The sequence below is a fragment of the Bombus impatiens genome, unplaced genomic scaffold (assembly GCF_000188095.3).
Source record: "Bombus impatiens unplaced genomic scaffold, BIMP_2.2 scf_0020, whole genome shotgun sequence".
Taxonomy (NCBI): Eukaryota; Metazoa; Arthropoda; class Insecta; order Hymenoptera; family Apidae; genus Bombus; species Bombus impatiens.
The window spans coordinates 1,478,170-1,498,466 of NT_176439.1; the positions used below are offsets into that span (position 1 = coordinate 1,478,170).

At 41.2% G+C, this 20,297-nt stretch overlaps 3 protein-coding genes and 1 pseudogene across 7 annotated transcripts in view; 1 reads left to right on the forward strand and 3 right to left on the reverse strand.

Annotated features, from left to right (window-relative positions):
• LOC100746911 (angiotensin-converting enzyme) overlaps positions 1-20,297 on the forward strand; it is a 58,053-nt gene that overhangs the window by 15,925 nt on the left and 21,831 nt on the right. For all 4 annotated transcript variants that reach the window (XM_012384347.3, XM_012384343.3, XM_033320287.1 and 1 more), the window contains exon 10: positions 938-1,280. In XM_012384347.3, the coding sequence (XP_012239770.1) occupies positions 938-1,280 (343 nt within the window). The remainder of the gene's footprint in view (positions 1-937; positions 1,281-20,297) is intronic.
• On the reverse strand, positions 1,948-4,421 carry LOC105680613 (skin secretory protein xP2-like). Its single transcript, XM_012384357.3, has 2 exons — positions 4,132-4,421; positions 1,948-3,884 (listed from the first exon to the last, which is right to left on the reverse strand). The coding sequence occupies exons 1-2, from the start codon at positions 4,141-4,143 to the stop codon at positions 2,739-2,741; spliced, it is 1,158 nt and encodes a 385-aa protein (XP_012239780.1). The 5' UTR covers positions 4,144-4,421; the 3' UTR covers positions 1,948-2,738.
• On the reverse strand, positions 6,667-8,856 carry LOC105680491 (annotated as a pseudogene).
• Positions 11,075-19,829, reverse strand: LOC100747033 (proline-rich protein 4-like). Of its 2 annotated transcripts, none has more exons than XM_003484727.4 (3): positions 19,170-19,829; positions 17,740-18,708; positions 11,075-11,720 (listed from the first exon to the last, which is right to left on the reverse strand). In XM_003484727.4, exons 1-3 carry the CDS (start codon positions 19,179-19,181, stop codon positions 11,334-11,336), a joined length of 1,368 nt encoding a protein of 455 aa, XP_003484775.2. In that variant the 5' UTR covers positions 19,182-19,829; the 3' UTR covers positions 11,075-11,333. The 2 variants fall into 2 exon arrangements, with proteins under 2 accessions (XP_003484775.2, XP_033176203.1); XM_033320312.1 differs by lacking the exons at positions 17,740-18,708; positions 19,170-19,829 and adding exons at positions 12,535-12,697; positions 12,837-13,203 and having other exon boundaries at positions 11,075-12,313.

Sequence of the window (20,297 nt, forward strand, 5' to 3'; positions counted from 1 at the left end):
CGCTCCTCGACTTCCGGTAGGCGGTCCACTCGGAACTTTTACGACTAATAGCGCGAAAGCGAGAGCGAGAACGATACGGTCGAGGCGGATTCGCGCGAGTACCGGCCCGGTGTGTCCGAATGGATGTGCGAGTACTCTCTAATCCGTACGCCAGATCGTTAAAATATTTTTATTATGGTATAATCGCGCTTTCACCGTTCCGCCAGTCGGTCGTTCGCCTAACCGCCGACTAGATACTATGAAAATAAATCTTGAACGATGCCTGTGACCTTGCGGAGTCGCTTTATGGGGCCTGGAAAGTCGGTTGGAATAACCGGACTATGTTAAGTGGATAGATATTATGGAAAATTTGACGGTCACGGGCAATTCCTGAAATAGATTTAGGATAGAGTAAAATAGGCTATTTCGAATCGGTCAGATATTTGAGTCGAGTCAAAGAAATTTTTCAGCAATCTTGTAATTTATCAAACTCGGTTATGAAACATTCTTAATCGATCTACATTTGAGATTATTTGACTTGTTAGTAGCAGCGTGATGAATAGTAAAACGTATCGTATACTTACATTGACAACTCGATAACCATCATTTTCTATGAGGATATGATAACTTGTACTGATAAAAAGGAAATAACTTTGTTCAATATTAATACTTTCAGTTGTAATTTGAAGCTTAGATGACTCAAATAATCCTATCTCTGTAGTTTAATGAGAAAATTACTAATGATCGACTGGAAAGCCAGATAAAATCCTGCTCACAGGATAAAATTGTTATTGAGCTGTAAGAAAGTTACGATTCAATAAGAACAATCTCTCGTCGTTCATCGTTGAGGAGTGAAAGAGACTGGAAGATACTTACTGGTTGACAATTTGTCTGTCTAATGCACCTGTCGCTTTCCCTCATGGTTATCGCTAGAAGCAAAACGTGCTTGTTTATACAGGATTCCACGAAACAGTGGGTGAAGCCGTTGCCCTCAGTGTCGCCACTCCTCGTCATCTACAAACCCTCGGTTTGGGTACCAAGTTTATCGATGAACCTACAGCGGATATTAATTACCTGTTCTCTTTGGCGATGGACAAATTGGTGATATTGCCATTCAGCATTGCGATGGAGAGATGGCGGTGGGACATCTTCCGCGGTTACATCACTAAGGAAGACTACAATTGTCATTGGCATCGATTGATGGAACAATACGCTGGAATCAAGCCGCCTGTTTTGAGAACTGAGGATGACTTCGACCCTGGCGCCAAATATCACATTCCTGCGAACATCCCTTACATTCGGTAAGTTTTTAATTTTTGAGTTTCTAAGATCGAGTTACTGGAGTCCCGCCAAGTTCAAAGCGACAACGCACACCGTGCATTGACAAGGTATCAGATAATATAATATTAATTCCTTTTAGTTTCTCCATTGGAAGTTTTTTATTGTTGGAGAGAGATACGAATATCGTGGAATTTTATCAAATTTTATTCGAAATCAACGAAATATACAGATATATCGATAATATTATCAGAGTATCTGTTGTCTCTTCTGGTGGCTCCCGATAAATCTAATCACCGAACTCCATGATCCATATCTCATACTACAATAAGAGTCAAATATCTCAAACGTAATAATATTTTATCAACGAAACGCGCAAGTACATCGACACCAATTAGATTTCTCCTTTTATGAAAACCATAAGGAGCGATTTCACTTCTGATCATTCTTAATTCGTTGCCAACTGCGTTTCGTCTCGTAGTATCATCGATACATTGGGAGAAAGAGGCTTTCTCCGTGTTAACGATCCTCTGCAAAGGAGCACGTGGTTTTGTTTAAACAGTTATTGAAACTTTTCGGCTCGTCCATCGGCATCGTTACGTATGCATGTTCGATGAAAGTTTCTCTTACTTCAACCACGGCCAGCTTAATTGTTGGCCAGTTTTTTGTTGCGTTAATCATCAGATCGCTTCCGTGTTAACGCATTCGCGAGCAATCGTTCTTGCCCACCGACCGGTTACTTTCCAACTTTTCCAGGAACCATTTGTTACGGACGTAACGTTGCGTTACCGCGCATCGCGAAAGTCGATTCGGTGATGCTATCGCATTTTCCGAGTTGGACGCTCTCCTTAAGAAGGAAAAGGCAGTTACGAAACCGCCGAATAAAAATGTAATTAACGGCCTTGATTCAATTCAGAATTACTTTTTGGCGAATGTTTGAGAAATTTTGAAACGGATTCTCATAGAATTTGTTTAACTTTTATGGTATTTTGAAGGTTTGGTTAGGAGACGAAGCAACCAATAGAAAGAAATTCAATTTTTGTTCTTTGGTTTTATTAGAAAGAAGCGAAAGACATGGTATATGGGCGTCCGACGAGCTGAGCTCAAATCAGTCACTCTGCCGACGGACGCCGCGTGAATCTTTATACAATACATCGTACATGTACAATTTGTGTATTCTTAGGTACTCAGGTATCAAAGGATATCAAAACACTAGGATCTAAATAGAATGAATCACTGGCTGAAGAACGCTTTCTCCCAAAAACTAGCGTCCACTTCGCAACTCATTCTTTCTATAAATCGTTCTTCAACCCAGCGAAAATCATTATTTTTTGAGAAATAATTAAAATAAATATCCCCTCGTCGCGTCGAAAATGAATTCTAAGGAATTTCCAAAAGGGGGAAATCAAGGCGACGCGACAATTTTGGCGGTCGAGCCGATATTACCAGGTATCAATGGCGACCTTTCGATCTTAATTCTTCTAATGCCCTCCATAACTAGACTCATAGCCACCACCAGATTCATAACCTCCAGATTCGTAACCTCCAGATTCGTAACCTCCAGACTCATAACCTCCTCCGTGGCTGTGCACCGACACAGGTACAGGTACCTTAACTGGATAGGGCACAGGTTTGGCGACAGGCACTGGTACTGGCTTCGTAACTTGAACTGCTACTGGTCGTTCGACTGGTACTTTAACCGCGTAGGGTACAGGCTTTTCAACAGGAACCGGCACATGTTTCTCCACTGGGTATGGCGCTGGTATGGGTACCTTAACTTCGACAGGTACTGGCTTTTCTACGGGAACTCCGACTGGTCTCTCTACGGGTACCTTGACTGGATAAGGTACAGCCTTCTCGACAGGCACTGGTACCGGCTTCTCAACCGGAACTGGGTACGGTTTCGAGATGTGAACGGGATAAGGTCGGTCAATAGGTATATTCACAGGGTACGGTACAGGTTTGTCAACAGGGAATGGCTGGGGAACGTGTTCCACGACTTTCACGGGGTATGGTACGGGCTTCTCGACGGGGTACGGCTGTGGTACAGGTACCTTCACGGGGTAAGGTACATTCTTCTCCACTGGATACGGTTGTGGCACGTAAACTTTGTACGGTACTGGCCTTTCTACGGGTATTTGGACAGGATACGGTATCTTCTTCTCCACGGGATAGGGTTGTGGAATATGGACTGGTACTTTGACCAAAACCTTTACTGGTACCGGAATCTTCTTTTCCACTGGGTACGGTTGTGGCACGGGGACCTTGACTGGGTATGGTATTTCTTTCTCTACTGGATAGTGGACCTTCTTCTCGACCGGATAGGGTACCTTCACGCTCTTTACGATCGTGACTTCCTTTACTTTGCCACCTTCGTCATAGCCTCCACCAGAACCACCGCCGTAGCCACCACCATAGTCACCTCCTTCGTATCCACCGCCATGGCCTCCCGACAGAGCGATCTCATGACCTCCGCCGTAATCACCGCCTTCGATGCCTCCCTCGAGATGACTGAGTCCTCGTTTCTCTTGCTTCTTTTCTACGTTAGATTCTTGAGCTGCCACGTTCTTCGTGGTTTCCTTCTCGCACACCGCTGTGGCCAGTAGGCCAAACAATATCGTAGGAATCTGAAATAAAATAGTTACTCCTATCCTATCTCTTTCATAAATTTTATGTTCGAAACAGTTCGAAACTTTATCATATCGTATAAATAGAATCATCTAGAAGAATTAAAAAATTTCAAAGTTCTCCGCCTTTAAAGGATTCTATTCGAGTATTTTATTCGATGTTCTTCGCTTTTAAAGGACTCTATCTTATAATTCTGTTCAACGTTGATTCTCTGGTTCTCAAGGATAGTTGATTGTCGGTACTCACCAAAAATTTCATGTCTTACAGGCACTCCGATATCTGGGCGAAGTCCAGACTTTACTGGATACTTCCCCCCAAGATGCCACCGACTTTATAGTCCGCTTTCCCCCGACCATGGATCGATCGCGAGCCCCCCTGTTCGCGCTACGTTCGCGGAAAAGTGAAACACACGCGTGTGGCGCGCGAGCGAGCGACCGGCCGCTTGTTCGACGCGCGCGACGTTATAGCATTTTTTCAAATCTCAACCGGCCGCAACTTTGCTTCCATAACCCGTTGCACTGGCGTAGCTACGACCACGGATTCTCTTCCAGGGTGAAAGGAAACGCTCACTGCGCGGAAGACGTACGAGTGTTTATCAAGTTCCCCTCCTGCCTCGATTCGCGCCTCTATCTCTAAATCGATCGATTACATCGAAACGATACCGAGTTTAACGTAGATTGCAACTGTACTTGCATCTTACACAGACTATAACAGAGAATCAACAGTAGGAAAATACGTGAAACCAGTGGTGCAAATATGGTAGAGATTATAGAGACGATCGACGACACATTAGGGAGGAATACGATAACTAACTGACATATTTGCTGAATTTTATCGTACAAAGAGAATGTTCACGGTAGACTGATCAGAATCCTAAATGTAGTTTGCCTAACAGTTCTGTTAGATTTCCTTGTTTTTCCTTGGTTTTCATCATCGATTGATTTCCATTAAGACAAACCCGCAGCAAGTAATTCAGCTTCTCTTTTTACGGAAAATTTCAACGATTGTCAAGTACACTTACTTATCGTTATTTTTGACCCGAATGTTGGTACCTGAGAATTTCACAGTTAAATCTAGAAATTAGATATTTGAGGAAAATTGGAGCTTTAGGATGTAAATCGTGTTTTGGAAGATATACAACGCCACTTATTGTTGACAACCTTTGCTGTAATAATCGTATTAACCACGTAATTCTAAAAGCTCGCCTATTCTAAAAGATCTTGTTATTTTACGCCAGTGGACTGGCGAATTCATATTTAGTCCAATGCTCCTCTCTTTCTCCTTCTCTCTGTCATACTTCAAAGTTTCTCGCCAAGGCGATTGCCCCCTCTGTTTCCGGTCCCCGTAAGAGGACGCGCGACATTTCCATCACCTGTTGTAGATCCTCTGGTCTGCGGCGAAATTCTCTTTCGTCGAACGAAGAGAGCGTGAGGAAGGAAGAAGGCTCGCGGTGGGAGAATTAACAAAAAAATGAAAAGCGATGGTGGAGGGAGCACCGAACATACAGAACGTATGACGGGTGGGATCCACAGATATACCTATGCTTCGTGTCGGTAGCGGATAAAGCTACGTCCGACTCGAGAGATCGATCGTGTAGATCCTGAGCTCGCTGCAACGCGATCGCCTCGATAAACGATAATCACGTTACGCTTGGAGAGAGTAAGACGAGAGAGTCTTACCGAATTCTATTCGTTTCCGTAACGTATACTACCGAACATTTCGTATGTTATAATATAATATTATACGTTCTCGCATATAATTCGTTGGTCATTTGGTAAACGTAAATTGAAAATGTATACGCTGTACGGTTACGAAATGGAGGAAGTCAACCCACACATTTTGTATTTGCTGTATGCTAGACTGTTAATCCTAAAACTGGAAAGGTAATGATTGGAATATTTAGATGGAAAACTATACGCGCCGTTGCTTTTTAATCGCCAGTTTACATAGTAATTGTGCGACCTTAAAAGTAAAATAGCATGAGGGAGAAGTAATAAATACCAAGGAATAAATACGGTGATATCATTGATAGATCAGATGAAACATTTGCTGATTTTTGATGCGTGAAAGTATCGTGAGTTTCTAAATTACCATCATCAATTAAAGATATATGAATTATACATCGTTATTGACGTCTAGGAATATTTTACTACAGGAAGTTAAATTACTGGATTTAAGAGAAGAGTTAAACACGATCTTATATTACTCGATCATTAGGTAATTTCTTCGTGATAATCATTACTTTTCGCGAAGTAGCAGTTTAGAAAGTAATTTTACAAGTTTAGAAGATTGATCTAAACTTTAATTTAATACATAAAAATATGAATTCAGAAGAGAATGATTTTTAATCCTTTGTAATTGAAATTTTACGAGTACTTCCCCCAAAAAAATCTACTCTTGAGGAACAGAACAATTCGAGAAATATGCATATCGATTGAAGCGTTAACGAGTTTTCCGTGAGAAACTCACGTAATTGCAGTCATGCGTTTAATTATTCGCGAGAAATTAATCTAATGGAAGAGAAACACGCGAAGACCGATAAGAAAACAAGGTCTCCAGAGTGTATAGTATTAGAAGCAAATTTATTTACATTAATCAGAAAATCAACTTATAAATGAGAATTATTCCTAAAAATAAGAATCCTGAACATCTTTGCTTTTGGAGAATCAACGATGCTGGAAATCAGTCAAAATATACATTTTACATTACACGAAACAACTAGAAGATCGTTACTATGAACAGTTTTACTGAATTAAACAGCATTAAAATATGTACATTTTTCTTTGCATGGTATACATTTACTTGAATTCTTCAAGTAATGTTAGTAAAATTTGATAAATTAAATATTTCCTCAAAAAGTGATTCAATTTCAGTGATTATCAATTCAATTCAAGTGATTATCAAAGAGGATAACCTTTATACAGTGTAAAACGTTACCTTAATAAATAGAAAAATCAAAGTGACACGAGAAACGATCCTCTACTTGTTTTAAACAATATATAATAATACATACGATCCTTGTCATCCCTAACTTATCACTCATCACAAATTCAATGCACCCGATCCACAATTCGATCTTCTACTGTTTCGATCGAATATTTCTCTTCTTACGTCCATCATTAGCTTCTATATTCTTCTCATCTTCCCTCGAATCTCCTCGGTCCTTCCATCCATGAGAACTACCTTGGTCCCAATCAAGATTCACTGGTACTGGCACTTGAACCCAATAAGGGAATGGTTTCTCTACTGGTACTGGTACCGGCTTTGTCACATACACTTCGTACGGTCTGTCCACCGGTACTTTGATCGCTACTGGATAAGGTTTCTTTACCTCCACTTTAATTGGTCTCTCCACAGTATACGGTTTTGGCACTGGTACCTTTATCGGTATCAGTACCGGTCTTTCCACAGATACAGGGAAAGGTGCATCGACTGGTACCTTAACCTCAACAGGATACGGTTTGGCCACAGGCACTGGATACGGTTTAGCGACCTCCACAGGGTACGGTTTCGGTATTGGGACTGGATAAGGTCGATTTACGACGACCTTGACTGGTACTGGTACCTTCTTCTCCACTTCGTAGGGTTGTGGTACCTTAACTGGTACTTTGACCTCGTAGGGCACTGTCTTATCGACGGTGTACGGCTGTGGTACCGGCACCTTTACCTCCACCGGTATCTTTTTCTCGACGGTGTACGGCTGGGGAACTGGAATTTCCACTTTGTACGGTACCGGCCGATCCACCTTCACTCCGTATGGTACCTTTTTCTCCACTGTGTACGGCTCCGGTACCTCGACAGGTACATTTACGAACACTTTGACAGGGTATGGTACCTTTTTCTCAATTGTGTAAGGGTGTGGTACCGGCACCTTCACCTCGTAAGGTATATGTTTATACACAGAATATGGTACTTTTTTCTCTACAGTCACAGGTACTGGAATCTTCTTCTCAACTGTTAACACTTTTGGCTTTTCCCAAGCTGAAACCTCTTGCAGAGACAAATCGCTCCTTGGAAATCTTTTCCAACCTTCGTTTCTGATTCTACTTGGCCATTCTTTAAACGACCTTGATCTGAATCCTCTGGAGTACACCCAGTCCTCCGTGTCGTCCTCTGGTTCTCCTTCGTCTTCTAAAGACGAGGAATGACTCTCGTAAGTGAACTCCTCGCGATAAGGAACTTTTCGCGTGTTGGAGTAAGATTCCCGAATTTTCTTTGATTCAGTGGTGACATTTCCGCCTTCCAACGCTTTTTCCACTGCTCTTTCGGCTGCCCTTTCCGCAGCCTTTTCTACCGCGAGCTCCGCTGCCCTTTCGAGATCCTCTTTTCGGGTGGCGGAACAAGTTAGGATGATAGAGAAGCATAATAACGCGACGATGCTTTGCTGCTGTGTAGAAATTCCATAACTATTAGTTGAAAACGTTGAATTTTTATGGAATACGAGAAAGAGTAAAACATTTTTAAAACATTTTTAAAACGTATTTTTGGAAAATGTTGTCGAATCAAAGTGTATCATTGTTTTATACAAGATGAGTAGGAGATTCGATGGATACATCGATTTCCATGAAAAAAGTATCAAAATAATTGGAATTTAGTACTTTCTAGTACTACTTGCAATTGAAATATCGATTAAAATTTCAAAAAAAAAAATAAAATGATATAGTTCACCTTTGATCCGTTACAATATTCGCGAAAGGAGGAAAAGGAAGAATCTACTTAGTGAAACTCAAAGGTTGAAAATTCGAAATACCAACCAGTCGTCCCATGATTTTTCCTAGCCGCGGAGATAGATCAAGGTGCACTGAATCCAAACGAATGCTGCTCCAGTATTATTTATACACGGTGGACAACTTTCGCCTGTTCGACCAGCTAAATCTTTATAGACTTCGCGATATCCAACTTGTGACAATTATCCACTGTTAAACGGTCACTGTTTTTCATGGGAATGGTCCAGCGGAAACGTACAGGCATTTATTATTCGACTCGTAAAACTGTTTTATTCTCCGAGAAATAATTTTAGAACAGTTTTGCCGGATATTATTTTCACGGAAGCAATTACGATCGAAGGGAAGAATTTTCTATAACCAATCGCTTGAATACCTTTTATTACCTTTATTTAATTATACCTTTTATTTATTAAATTACTCACAGATACTTAAATTGTAATCGAATAAGCGTGAAATTTCTATCTTTTAATTTTTAATTGTATAATTAAACGTAAAAATTTGTGATGTCAACTAGAATTCGAACTAGCATTAGAAAATATTAATATTTTCAGAACGTAGTATATAAATCTGCTGGATCAATTTTCTAAAATTTTTCTAATAAATATTTTCATCTTTGTCGATGTATCATTGCATATCACGTTGAAGATGAGAATTTTCTTTTACATATACGATATGATTTTTCAATATATACGCGTGTATAAAACATATATTTCTTTAGAATTCATTGCAGCAGCTATAAATCGTTAAAAATTGGACATTTGATCGGTTTCAAAAATACCAGGAATCTTTCAATCATTCGATATATTTCTTTGAGTAACGTAACAGAAATAGTTATTTCTCATGTCACTAAATTATTCAACGGCGTTATCTAAAACGATTTAAACTTTCCGACACCTGATCCAATCGTATCCTAAATTTAAAAAATTTTAAAGTGGGAAGAAAATAACAAATTTACACAACTTCAAAAACCATGAAAATCTATTTACGGTGCACCAACGCAAAGGTTCTAGTTCATTAATCTGATGAAAAGCTCGCCAGGAAGGCAACGCTATTTGCGTTCGTCGGATGAAAGCGAATGACCACTTTCTATAAGCAATCGTAAAACTACGCGAACCCTGAACTACTACGAAGCCACGTTTTTCTATTCTCTGGAGCGAACGTTCCAGAATTTCTACCGCGGAACTCGCTACAAACAAAAATTGCAACTATAGTAATCTATCATTTGTTATTAGTCGTCCCTTTCGTAATATTCCATTTGTACGCTCAGTCAGCCTCCTCGCATCCTTAGGTTTCTTTCTTACCGTAGATCTTCATCGATCACACGAGCCATTGAGTTTCTCGTGTCTGGAACAAGTGAAACGAAAACCGGTATAAAAGTTCTTCGTGGCAATCTTGCCATTTTAAATCGCACCGCTTTCTTCCTCTAGCTCGACAATCAGATTAAATATATTCTCTGGTTCGCAACTTTGCGTGTCTTACGTTGAAAAATTTTCCAATCAAACAGATTCTTAGCTAAACAGGAAACGTAGAAAGTTTGGACGAAAGTCACGAAACTTGATTCTGTTGTCCCCGAATTGAATTACTGAAATTGAGATGAGCATACTACGATTACAATTATCATGTTATGGTACGTATAGCGATATTAAATTTTCTTAAATAAAAATCACATAATTTCGAAGCTTCTTCCTGGGAATGAAATTTAAAAAACATTTTGCGAGTAAATAGAAGGGATTACGATTATTCTTTGGTCGATTATTACGTTTATTTTAATCATATTAGAATCGTGTAATTTTCTGTCGATTATTATTGACGTTATTATTAGTTACGAGGAAAGTGTCTATCATGGTCGGAAGTTATGTCGTGGAAGTTCCATACGAATCAACAAGGAACATCAATGCAGTTAATCGGAACGAAGGCAAACGTGACCGGAAGGAAATCGATATCTTGGATTTCGTTGCATTTATGTAAAAAATACATCGTATCTTTTATCTAAATTATTCGAATGTTGTTTTCGGCCCTTATACATCTTTGCAAATTTATATTCGAACGTTATCTTATTGGAAACTTATAGAAATAAATTAACTAAGAATCGTAATATCGATATTTCTGTTACATAAATAGAAATTATTTAAAGAGCGATAATTACTAATGGCATCAATGCGCATGTACTACGGTAGAAACTATTCTGTCGATACGCCAATGCAGAACCAGAAAATGCATTCCACGGAATGTAGGTTGCAGTTCAAGTTTAATAATCGATGACATAGAAATTTTGAAATTCGCTACCTTTGAATTCTTTTTAATAAAACCAATTCTCCTGAAATTCCTCTGAAATTGCTAATACTGGTTAAACTGCGAATATTTCTACAATTTCATATCCTTGTGGCTACAAATAGAAGATAGAGAACCTAAACAGAAATTAATTTCCTTCTGACCCTCCTTCTCTCACTTTAGGAGCCTACACTTTAGATATTTTATATATTTTTACATATAATATACGTTTACATTTCCTACAAATGAGTAAAAATCCACAATCTAACTCCTAAATAATTCTAATAACTTTAAACAGCGAAACGCCTTCGATTCCACTTACGGTATTTGTACGCACAAAAATAAACGGAGAGAGCCACTCGACAATTAACATTGACTCCAAATTTCGCATTAAGAGACGCCCTGACAAAACAAAATTACTCTAACGTTCGCTATTCACATTCGTCGCTTTCAATCGTTATATTTAACCTCGTCCACGTCCTTTTCCTCTTCTACTGGTACAGAAACGGGTACTTTAACAGCATAGGGAACAGGCTTCTCAACAGAGTAAGGCACAGGTTTCGTCACGTGGACAGGTATGGGTCTATGAATTGGTACCTTCACCAGCACAGGCACCGGTTTTTCCACGGTATAAGGTACCTCCTTTTCCACAGGATATGGTGCTGGTACCGGAATCTTTACTTTCACAGGGATAGGTTTATCAACAGTTACAGGTACAGGTCTTGGTACCTTAACTGTCACAGGTACAGGTACTGGTTTATCAACGGGATAAGGGACAGGCTTGGAAACTAGCACAGGATATGGTTTAGGTACCGGTATCGGTATCGGTTGTTCCACCTCGATTTTTACAGGATAATGCACCACTTTTTCGACAGGATACGGTTGAGGCACGTGTACCGGTACTTTTATTGCTACTGGAATTTTTCGTTCGATAGGGATTGGTTCGGGTATTGGTACCTTAACTTCATACTGAACTTTCTTCTCTACTGGAAAGGGGTCAGGTATGTAAACCTTGAAAGGTACCGGACGATTGACCGGTACTTGGACCGGATAAGGTACTTCTTTGATCACTGGTACCGGTTTAGGTATCTTCAGTGGAACTTTGACGAAGACTTCTACCGGGTATGGTATTTTCTTTACGACTGGGTAAGGTTGTGGTACAGGTACTTTGACGGGGTACGGTATATTCTTGACGATGGGATATCGTATCGTTTTTTCGACTGGATAGGGCATTGCAACTTTTTTTATCACGGTTACCATCTTGTGCACGTCCTTGTGCACGTGGCGGCCTAGAACTTGACCCTCTCGGGGTACTCCGGCTGGTATATCGTTGGATTCTGGGATGCCGAAATCGTTGCTATTGGCTGCCATTTCTTTGAGATTTTCCGCTTCTGCTTGCTGGTCTTCCAAGGGCTCATTGTAGGAGTCGTCTGTAACGATCTCGTTTAATTAATATTTATGTACCGTTGTTGTAAATATAAATAGTATAACGATCGCTATATTATATGAAAAAAAATGTGTTCTGCAAAAATACTAGACGAGGAAAAGAGAAATTTGCAGTCTCACGGCTATAGGTTTTTATTTTAATGAAAATGGACCTTTTACAAAGCGCTTACTATAAGAAGATATTATAACTGATAAATTTACGTACACGTTTCTTCTACCGACTTTGTAGATCTTGCTCCCCGATCTGTCTTCTGCAAAGCACCGCTCGTTTTCTCTTCAGCAACAGGAAAATTTCCGATTTGTTTCCGATTAATACGATGACCAGACGATGTTGCCACGGCGAATATCAACAAGATTGCCGTATTTCTCTACAAGTGGAACAGATGAATTTTTTTACAAAAATTGTAACATTCTCGAAATTCACTTTTCAACATAATCACACGATATTCAGACACTCGGATGCAAATTTAGACATTCTTCTCGTTCCTCTCTTGTTTCAGAACGTACCATGTAATCCATCGTATAGATTAAGATCCTGGTGTCTGTAGGATTGAAAATTCTAACTAAAAAATTACAAACTAGACAATTACTAGGTAAATTACGTGATTCTACTAGATTTTGAAGAATTTGCGATGCACGTTCCAAACTGGACAGAAGTAAATCAGTTCTGTCGATTTACTATCTTTTATATAGTCGTTCCTCCATCCAGAGCCTGTGCACAAGTTGATGGATTCACCAAGAGGGGACGCGTCTTCGCTTTCGCGTCTTTTGTCGAGAGTGAAACTCATCCAGATAACGTGCCGGTCAGGAGCTATCGATTCGAAGAACCTAACTCTTGTTCAATTGGAACGAACAGAATCAAACATCCAGAAATGGAGCGACACTGAATGTTGGTGAATGAGTTTCAGTCAAGTTCAGTCGGTGTTTTCACGCCTTTTGCGACAACGTTTTTCCCTGTTGCGGCGACCTTGAAATGCATTCCATCGAGAATGCTGGCCGCAAGCGATCTCGATGCGAGTCACGCATGGAACGAAAGCGAAAGATCGCCTGACTCTCGCAGTCTTCGGGTGATATGCTTGGGATTTCTAGTCGAAACCGGTGCTTAATAAATTTAGCATATTTCTTTTAGGTTCTTCGCTTCTAGCAGAAGATATCAAGTTAAAGATAATAAAGAGTGGAAAATTGAAACTGAGATCGTAATTTCAAGAAACAATAATTCTATATTTCTATAATTCTATAATTCTATAATTCTAATATAATACAAATAATAAAATTGCAGAGATTATATATACACGACTTTATCTCGAATAATCTAAACAGATTGAAATTTGTTTTACACGCTGTGCTAAAATTTTCCAAATGTCTTATTATTCTGTAACGGTAATAGAAGACACTGACTGCTAACAAATGTTAGATCCAGCATATGTAAGCAGAGAAATTAAACGAATCAAGTTCTAACGTTTATGGCCTTCCGGATACCAACTGGAAAGATGTAAGCGACAAATCGTGCAAGACATTCACGGTCATGGACTATGTCGATGGAAACTGTGCCGCGGTTGTAGCCATAATCGAGCAAACGGTGGACAGTCCTTTGCAAAGATACACGTAATCGAAGAAGGGGAAAAGGAGAAAATATGGAATCGCGTTAACTGGGACCGTTTTAAGGGGATTTCACGGCGGACACGCGATGATCACAGGACCGTGAACGAATTCTGATCCTTTTCTGCTTTTTGGTAGCGTTTCTGTCATGCTCGATACACCATGCAAATTTTTTCCATGCACATTGTTACTAACAACTGGTATCGCTCAGCAGAGAGTATAGTTTTCTTCTTTCGTGCGGACACGAAACACGTTTCAGAGAATTTTTAGACATATATGTGAATTATGGAGGAACCGTGTTTTAAAATATTTCGAGAAATCTGCAAATCGTTATCAGAATGTTTCGAACTTGTTCGTTTCGTAATTGTTTATTTTTATATTACTTTTTAGTGTCCAGGAAATTTTTATTCGTATTTTTGCATCGTTACGTCACTTCTTTGCGTACACGCATAACATATTCGTGAAAAAGGCCAAAATATTCGAATACTCTCATAAGCCATTACAGGTTAAAATTGTAAGAAAAAGTCATTAAGAAATCGTTCGAAATTAAGAAATAAAAATTTCTCTTTCAGATATTTGAATTTTTAAAGCGCACACTACTAGAACTAAATTCTGGAGTCAATATGCAAATAACTTTCTTTTTATCGTTAATGATGTGGTCATTACCATCAAAATTATTAAGCGTGAGAAAACTCCATTCATGCAGCGCATTTGCGAATTTGGGTATCCTGTAATTGATTAATTATTGAAATCATTGCGATGTCTATAATTAAATTGAAGTCCCTCTAACGATATGTAAAATCAGCCTTATTGTATTAATTACGATTATTTAATAGATAAGCCATTGAATAACGAGGTGGAGTCACGCGACCGATTACAAACGAGACCTCTTGATGGAGAAAAACCATCTCGATTAATTAAAAGAATCCAGCTTCGTTACATAGAGCACGTCATTAGCATAATTGGCCGTTTTCGCTTTCAATGCGTGCACGGTGTATGCTAACGAACTATTATTTATAGCAATTGTATGTCGCGCGTTAGAAACGATTTATCGGATGTTCCACTCTTTTAAAGTTCTATTACGATCAGCGATTTAGAAAGATTTCAATTTAAATTTCCGGTCACAGCGCCATTTATCTCGAATTGAAATCTAGTCATTATACGATTTATCGAATATTCGATCCTGTCGCTGGTAGTCTCATTTCGAATGAACTGCTGTAACTGCAGTCGATATCGTTTCCCACAGTTGCTTAATTTTAATTTTCTTATATAACGATTCAATCGTCTCTGCGAACTTAAAACACGATATTATTTTTATTTAACGATTCAGTCTCGAATTTAACTTTTTTCTTTAACTACTCAGATTCCCAACACGCAAAAGTGAATATACCGATCATTGTAAAATTCGTACGGCTTCTTTACCGACGCTCGCTACGAGTAAAAGTTGAAGAAACTACCGAGTTACGCGCAAGTAGTGTTGCAGGAATGAAAATTCATTTCGTAATTAGAAATCAATAATTAGAAATATCAAGAAAAATTAACGTATAAATTTATATCGATATATACTTATGATAATAAAATAAAATAAAGGAAGGAATAAAATGAAAAAGTTACGCACATGCCAGTTATCCAAAATTTCACTAATTAAAAAAAGAAATGAAAGAGAACACCACAGGAACCAAGGTACAAAGACCTAGATGCAAGTAGAAATGCTCCTCGCCCAGTCAAAAGTCGCGAAGGGGAATTAGGACCGTTCCGGTCGGACACGAATCGGCGAGTTTCTCTCCCATGACTATCTTTCGTACGAAGGGGAGGCCTCTCTCACTTTCAGCCTCGGTGGAAGTCGCGTGCGGTTCGATTGCATAAGAGTTGCCGGCTTGTTCGACGGACGAGCACGAAGCGTGTGATTCGTGAGTCAAGTGACTGTGCTTGGGCACGGTCGAAGTGGGTCGAAGCGCAAAAGTCAAACTCATTGTATATCATGAATATCGTTACACGCAAAAATTGAACAAGGAAATTCGACTTTCGTTTGCCGTGACCTTGCAAGGAGAAAATATTTCTTTATTTACATTCTCGATACGTTTTTTTTTTTCATTTCCACTTTCGGTTTGTTCGTTTAAATTTTCTCTCTTGCTTTTTTATTTTTCTGCTTGCTACTAAATTGCAAACGTCAACGTGGGAGAATGAAATAAGTCGTGGGCGTGATCCGTCGGCATACTCGGCTACTTCAAGCCCGAGCCAACGACGCGACGTCAATTAACGATTCCAACGAACAGAGAGCCACGTGCGCGAGTCTCTTTAATTAAAATAAAGCTGCTGCTTTTTCGAGGAGTTCGCACAAGGCACGCGTACATTGAAATCGTATATAGCCGAAGAATCCATCGGGGTTGCTTAACGAACGCGCAACGAAGATAATTGAAGGTTGCTGCTGAATCGTTGCTAAAGTTTCCGGTGCTTCCATCGAACTTGTACGCCTTGTCGATAATCGCTTTCCCTTTGGCGGTATTGTTCGAGACTGGCGTACGCGCAGAAATTGTCAGACTCGCTCGAAAATTCAGAGCCACTGGGAATCACTAATAAAAAGAGGGAAAGATAATACGTTCGATATAAGACGAAAGAAAGGTGAAAATCGATAAGATCGCGTTTTCACGAATCTTTTCCCGAGTATTCCGGTAATTCCGTGGAAAGTGGATATGGGTCAAAGAACAACGAGCTGTATATCGGTGCAAATTACGAGGACACGTTGACGGTAAGGGGCGATCAAGAGCATCGATTTGGCAAGCCCGTGTTGGCAGTGAGAGAAGTGGGTCGTGGTTCTGCCATCCGGTTTAGCGTGTCGTCGATAGAGCACGCGAATCTTCCGTGCACCTGCACGCATGGTCGGTCGGACTATTGGAAGAAAGTTTCAAGTAGAAAGTGAAACTCGCGAATTCGCGAACTCTGTCCCTTCGATCGAAGCACGTGGAAAGCGAGCATCCGATCGTGACACGGATTCTCCCACAGCCTTGTAATAATATCGACGATTCGAGGACTGTCGATCGACAGAGAACGTGAAATTGTTTCTGAGATCGTCGATGATAAATATCGTTGTAGAATAGTTAATGAATAGGAACGGCGAGGGACGTCGGTAAGTCGAGCACGCGGAAAACGAAAGTGGAAATTGTTAAACTAGTCGTGACGTCGCGTCGGTCGAAGGAATCCGAGGGAAGGTCGTATCGAGCGTGAAACAATACACCGTTCGATATTCTTTAGGTTATTAATGTTTATAATTCGTACAAAAATACATGTATTTTGCTATTTCGGTAGAAAAAAAAAGAGAAGGTGAGATAAGCGAGCTGTTGGGCGAAGATCGCTAAAGACGGGCTCCAACTACGAATCTCTCGATTTCTTCGTATCCATGACTCGCGTCGCCATGTTTGCGGGGTTCGTTACGATCGATCTCGGAGGAACCGGTCTCTGGAGCGGCGCGATGTGTTCGTTAGACTCGCGGCTCACCCCTGTCACGATCCAGGTACAAGAAGAAATACGTGAATAGACGCGTGCCATCGAGTACCGTTCCCTTCCGACTCTCGTCAATTTCGTTTCTTCTTTTCTCTCCTTTGTTTTCCTAAAGCTGCTCGTCGATTGCTCGATGTCACCGACACGTGATTACCATCCGAAAGATCGCTCGAATAGTAATCAAACCGGAACAAACGCGACTGGAACGAAGTTAATGATAACCGTGGCCACCCGCCCACTCGCTGCTGTAACCAGCGTCATGTACCGGAACTGCTACTGGTACTTTAACTGGGTACGGAACAGGTTTCTCAACCGGGTAGGGCACCGGTTTCTCGATGTGAACTGGATACGGTCTGTCTACTGGAACCTTAACTTCCACCGGCACTGGCCTTTCCACGGGGTAAGGTACTGGCTTCTCGACCGGATACGGCTGTGGTACTGGTACCTTTACCGGGACAGCGACTGGCTTCTCCACCGGAACTGGATACGGTCTGTCGACTGGTACTTTGACTGCGACTGGCACTGGTTTTTCCACTGGATAGGGTACTGGCCTGTCGATGTGCACGGGGTAGGGTTTGAGTACTGGCACGTGGATCGGACGATCAACAGGAACCTTCACCGGAACCAATCTTTCCACTGGATAGGGGGCTGGTACATGGACCGGAACTTTGACCGGCACTGGAACTGGTTTCTCGACTGGATACGGTTGTGGCACTGGTACCTTTACCGGATATGGTACGTGTTTCTCCACGGGGTAAGGCTGTGGAACCAAAACTTTGACGGGGTATGGGCGATCGACGGGTACGTGAACCGGATATGGAACCTTCTTCTCCACGGGGTACGGTTGGGGTACGTGTACTGGAACCTTAACGAGGACCTTGACTGGATAAGGCTTTTCCACTGGGTATGGTTGCGGTACTGGAACCTTCACAGGGACTGGGTAGGGTTTCTCCACGGGGTAAGGCACGTGTTTCTCCACGGGATATGGAACAGCTACGTTCTTAACAACGGTCACGGTCTTGACGTGTTCGTGTCCACCGTCGTAGCCACCATAGCCACCATAGCCACCGCCATAGCCGCTGCCGCTTAATTCCAGACCACCGTGTCCACCAGATCCGATGTCATAACCACCGTCGTAGCTGTAACCGTAACCGAGACCCAACAGGCCGCGTTTCTCTTGTTTTTTCGTGGAATTGTCTTCCACCGAAGCTTCTGCTTTCTCAGACGTCTTCTCCTCGGCCCACGTGGACGAAACCAACAGGGCGATCGCTGTCGTGTAAACCTAGAAAACCACATCGGAACGTTAGTATTTGATCGAAGACCGGATCACATAGTCGACTAGACCGGCTATGAAAACGAAAGCGATTCGAGAGACCGGTTGTAGACGGATCGTACGGACGATTTCGAGTTTCTAGACCAAAAGACACCGGCTGAATCGCGATTACTGGGATTTTCAGGGAATCCCCAAAAGCTAGATCGGATTCTATCGCGACGAGATCACTGTGCGCGGATCTACGAATCGACGTTACGGTTCTTGGAAGTACAAATAAGTTACGATCGATTTGCTGGAAAGCAACGTCCCGATACAGAAACTACAGAACCAGCTCGAAATAGAAATCATTCACTGCGCGACGTGAACGCGTAAACGTATCTTTCTGGTCACTACTCGACCCCGTTGTTCCGGTCGCCGGTTTCTCGGACAGGGGCCGACAGTCGTTCCCCTTCGTCGTGTCACTCACGTACCAGGATTCTCATTTTTGCTCTCGAGATATTCCAGGTGCGTCCAGAAGTGAACTGGATGCTGATTGCCGTTGGTTCGTCGCCTTATATACGCGGCATACTTTCGCCTTCGCCACCCGGGCCCAACACACCGTACCCCCCTCGTTACACCTCTTTGTTCGCGTAGAACGACCACGATCGGCTACCACTCCCCTTTGGGAGACACACGACTCACCTCCCCACGCCACTCCGAAACGTCCCTCTCCTTAGGCAACAGTTTCGTTTTCTTCGTCGTCCAAGTCATCCCCACTGTTGACCACCGTGGATTCCACTGTTATGCGGATACCCGACATCGGTACCCCGATATGCGTATGAGTCGTTTCCAGTGCTAGACACCTGACGTAGCTGTGACGTTTATTTTAGACTTTTTTTCTGAGATGGAGTCTCGCGGAATTCCCGGTGAGTTTGAATTGTTGGTTGGACAGGTTGGGACAGGCTGCTGTTTAAGCGCTTTAAGGCCGATCTATTATATGTGAATTACGTGACAGCTGAATTTCTCCGATATCGTAATTACTTTATTCTTGGTGAGTTTGAACAGAAGTAGATCGGTGGATTTCTGATATCGATCCTGACATCGCGCTGCTTTAGAACGAAAAGCTAATTTTTTCTACTTTCGTTTTTAATACGATTCTCGATCACCGGAATACATATTTGGATTAACAGAATTGTTTCTTTGCCTACAATTCTGTGTTATAGTTTTCAAAGGTAGTAATATCTTGATTACTTTATTCATATTATTTCTATTCTGTCTCCATTGGGTCATCGTGATATCTTCGATGAATCGAAATTCTTGCGCTAAATTCTTCCTCCGTTCAACCTTCTCTCGTAACAATATCTTAGTCGCAATAATATTTTGCACAAAGAAAGAAAATTAGTTCCCGATTTATACGTTTCGCCTTGCCTGTGAAATCCTAATTGCTTCATTAGCGACGTTTATATTCGAAAGAGAAACATAAGGAGAAAATTTTAAACGTAATACTCGTGCATCTGACGTAACGTGTCAAATGTCTCTCGTATACAAAAATCTCTCTGTCACGTTGCATCCGCACTCGTTCCTTTCTCCGTAGTTTCGCCCCAACTTCCGACTGTGCA

Excerpts from the sequence above, each read along its gene's own strand:
- LOC100747033 (XM_003484727.4), bottom strand. Across the intron at positions 11,721-17,739 it reads AGAAACCGGTGCCCTACCCG|GTGGAACAACCGATACCGAT; the intron begins GTTGAGAAACCT and ends GTAAAAATCGAG.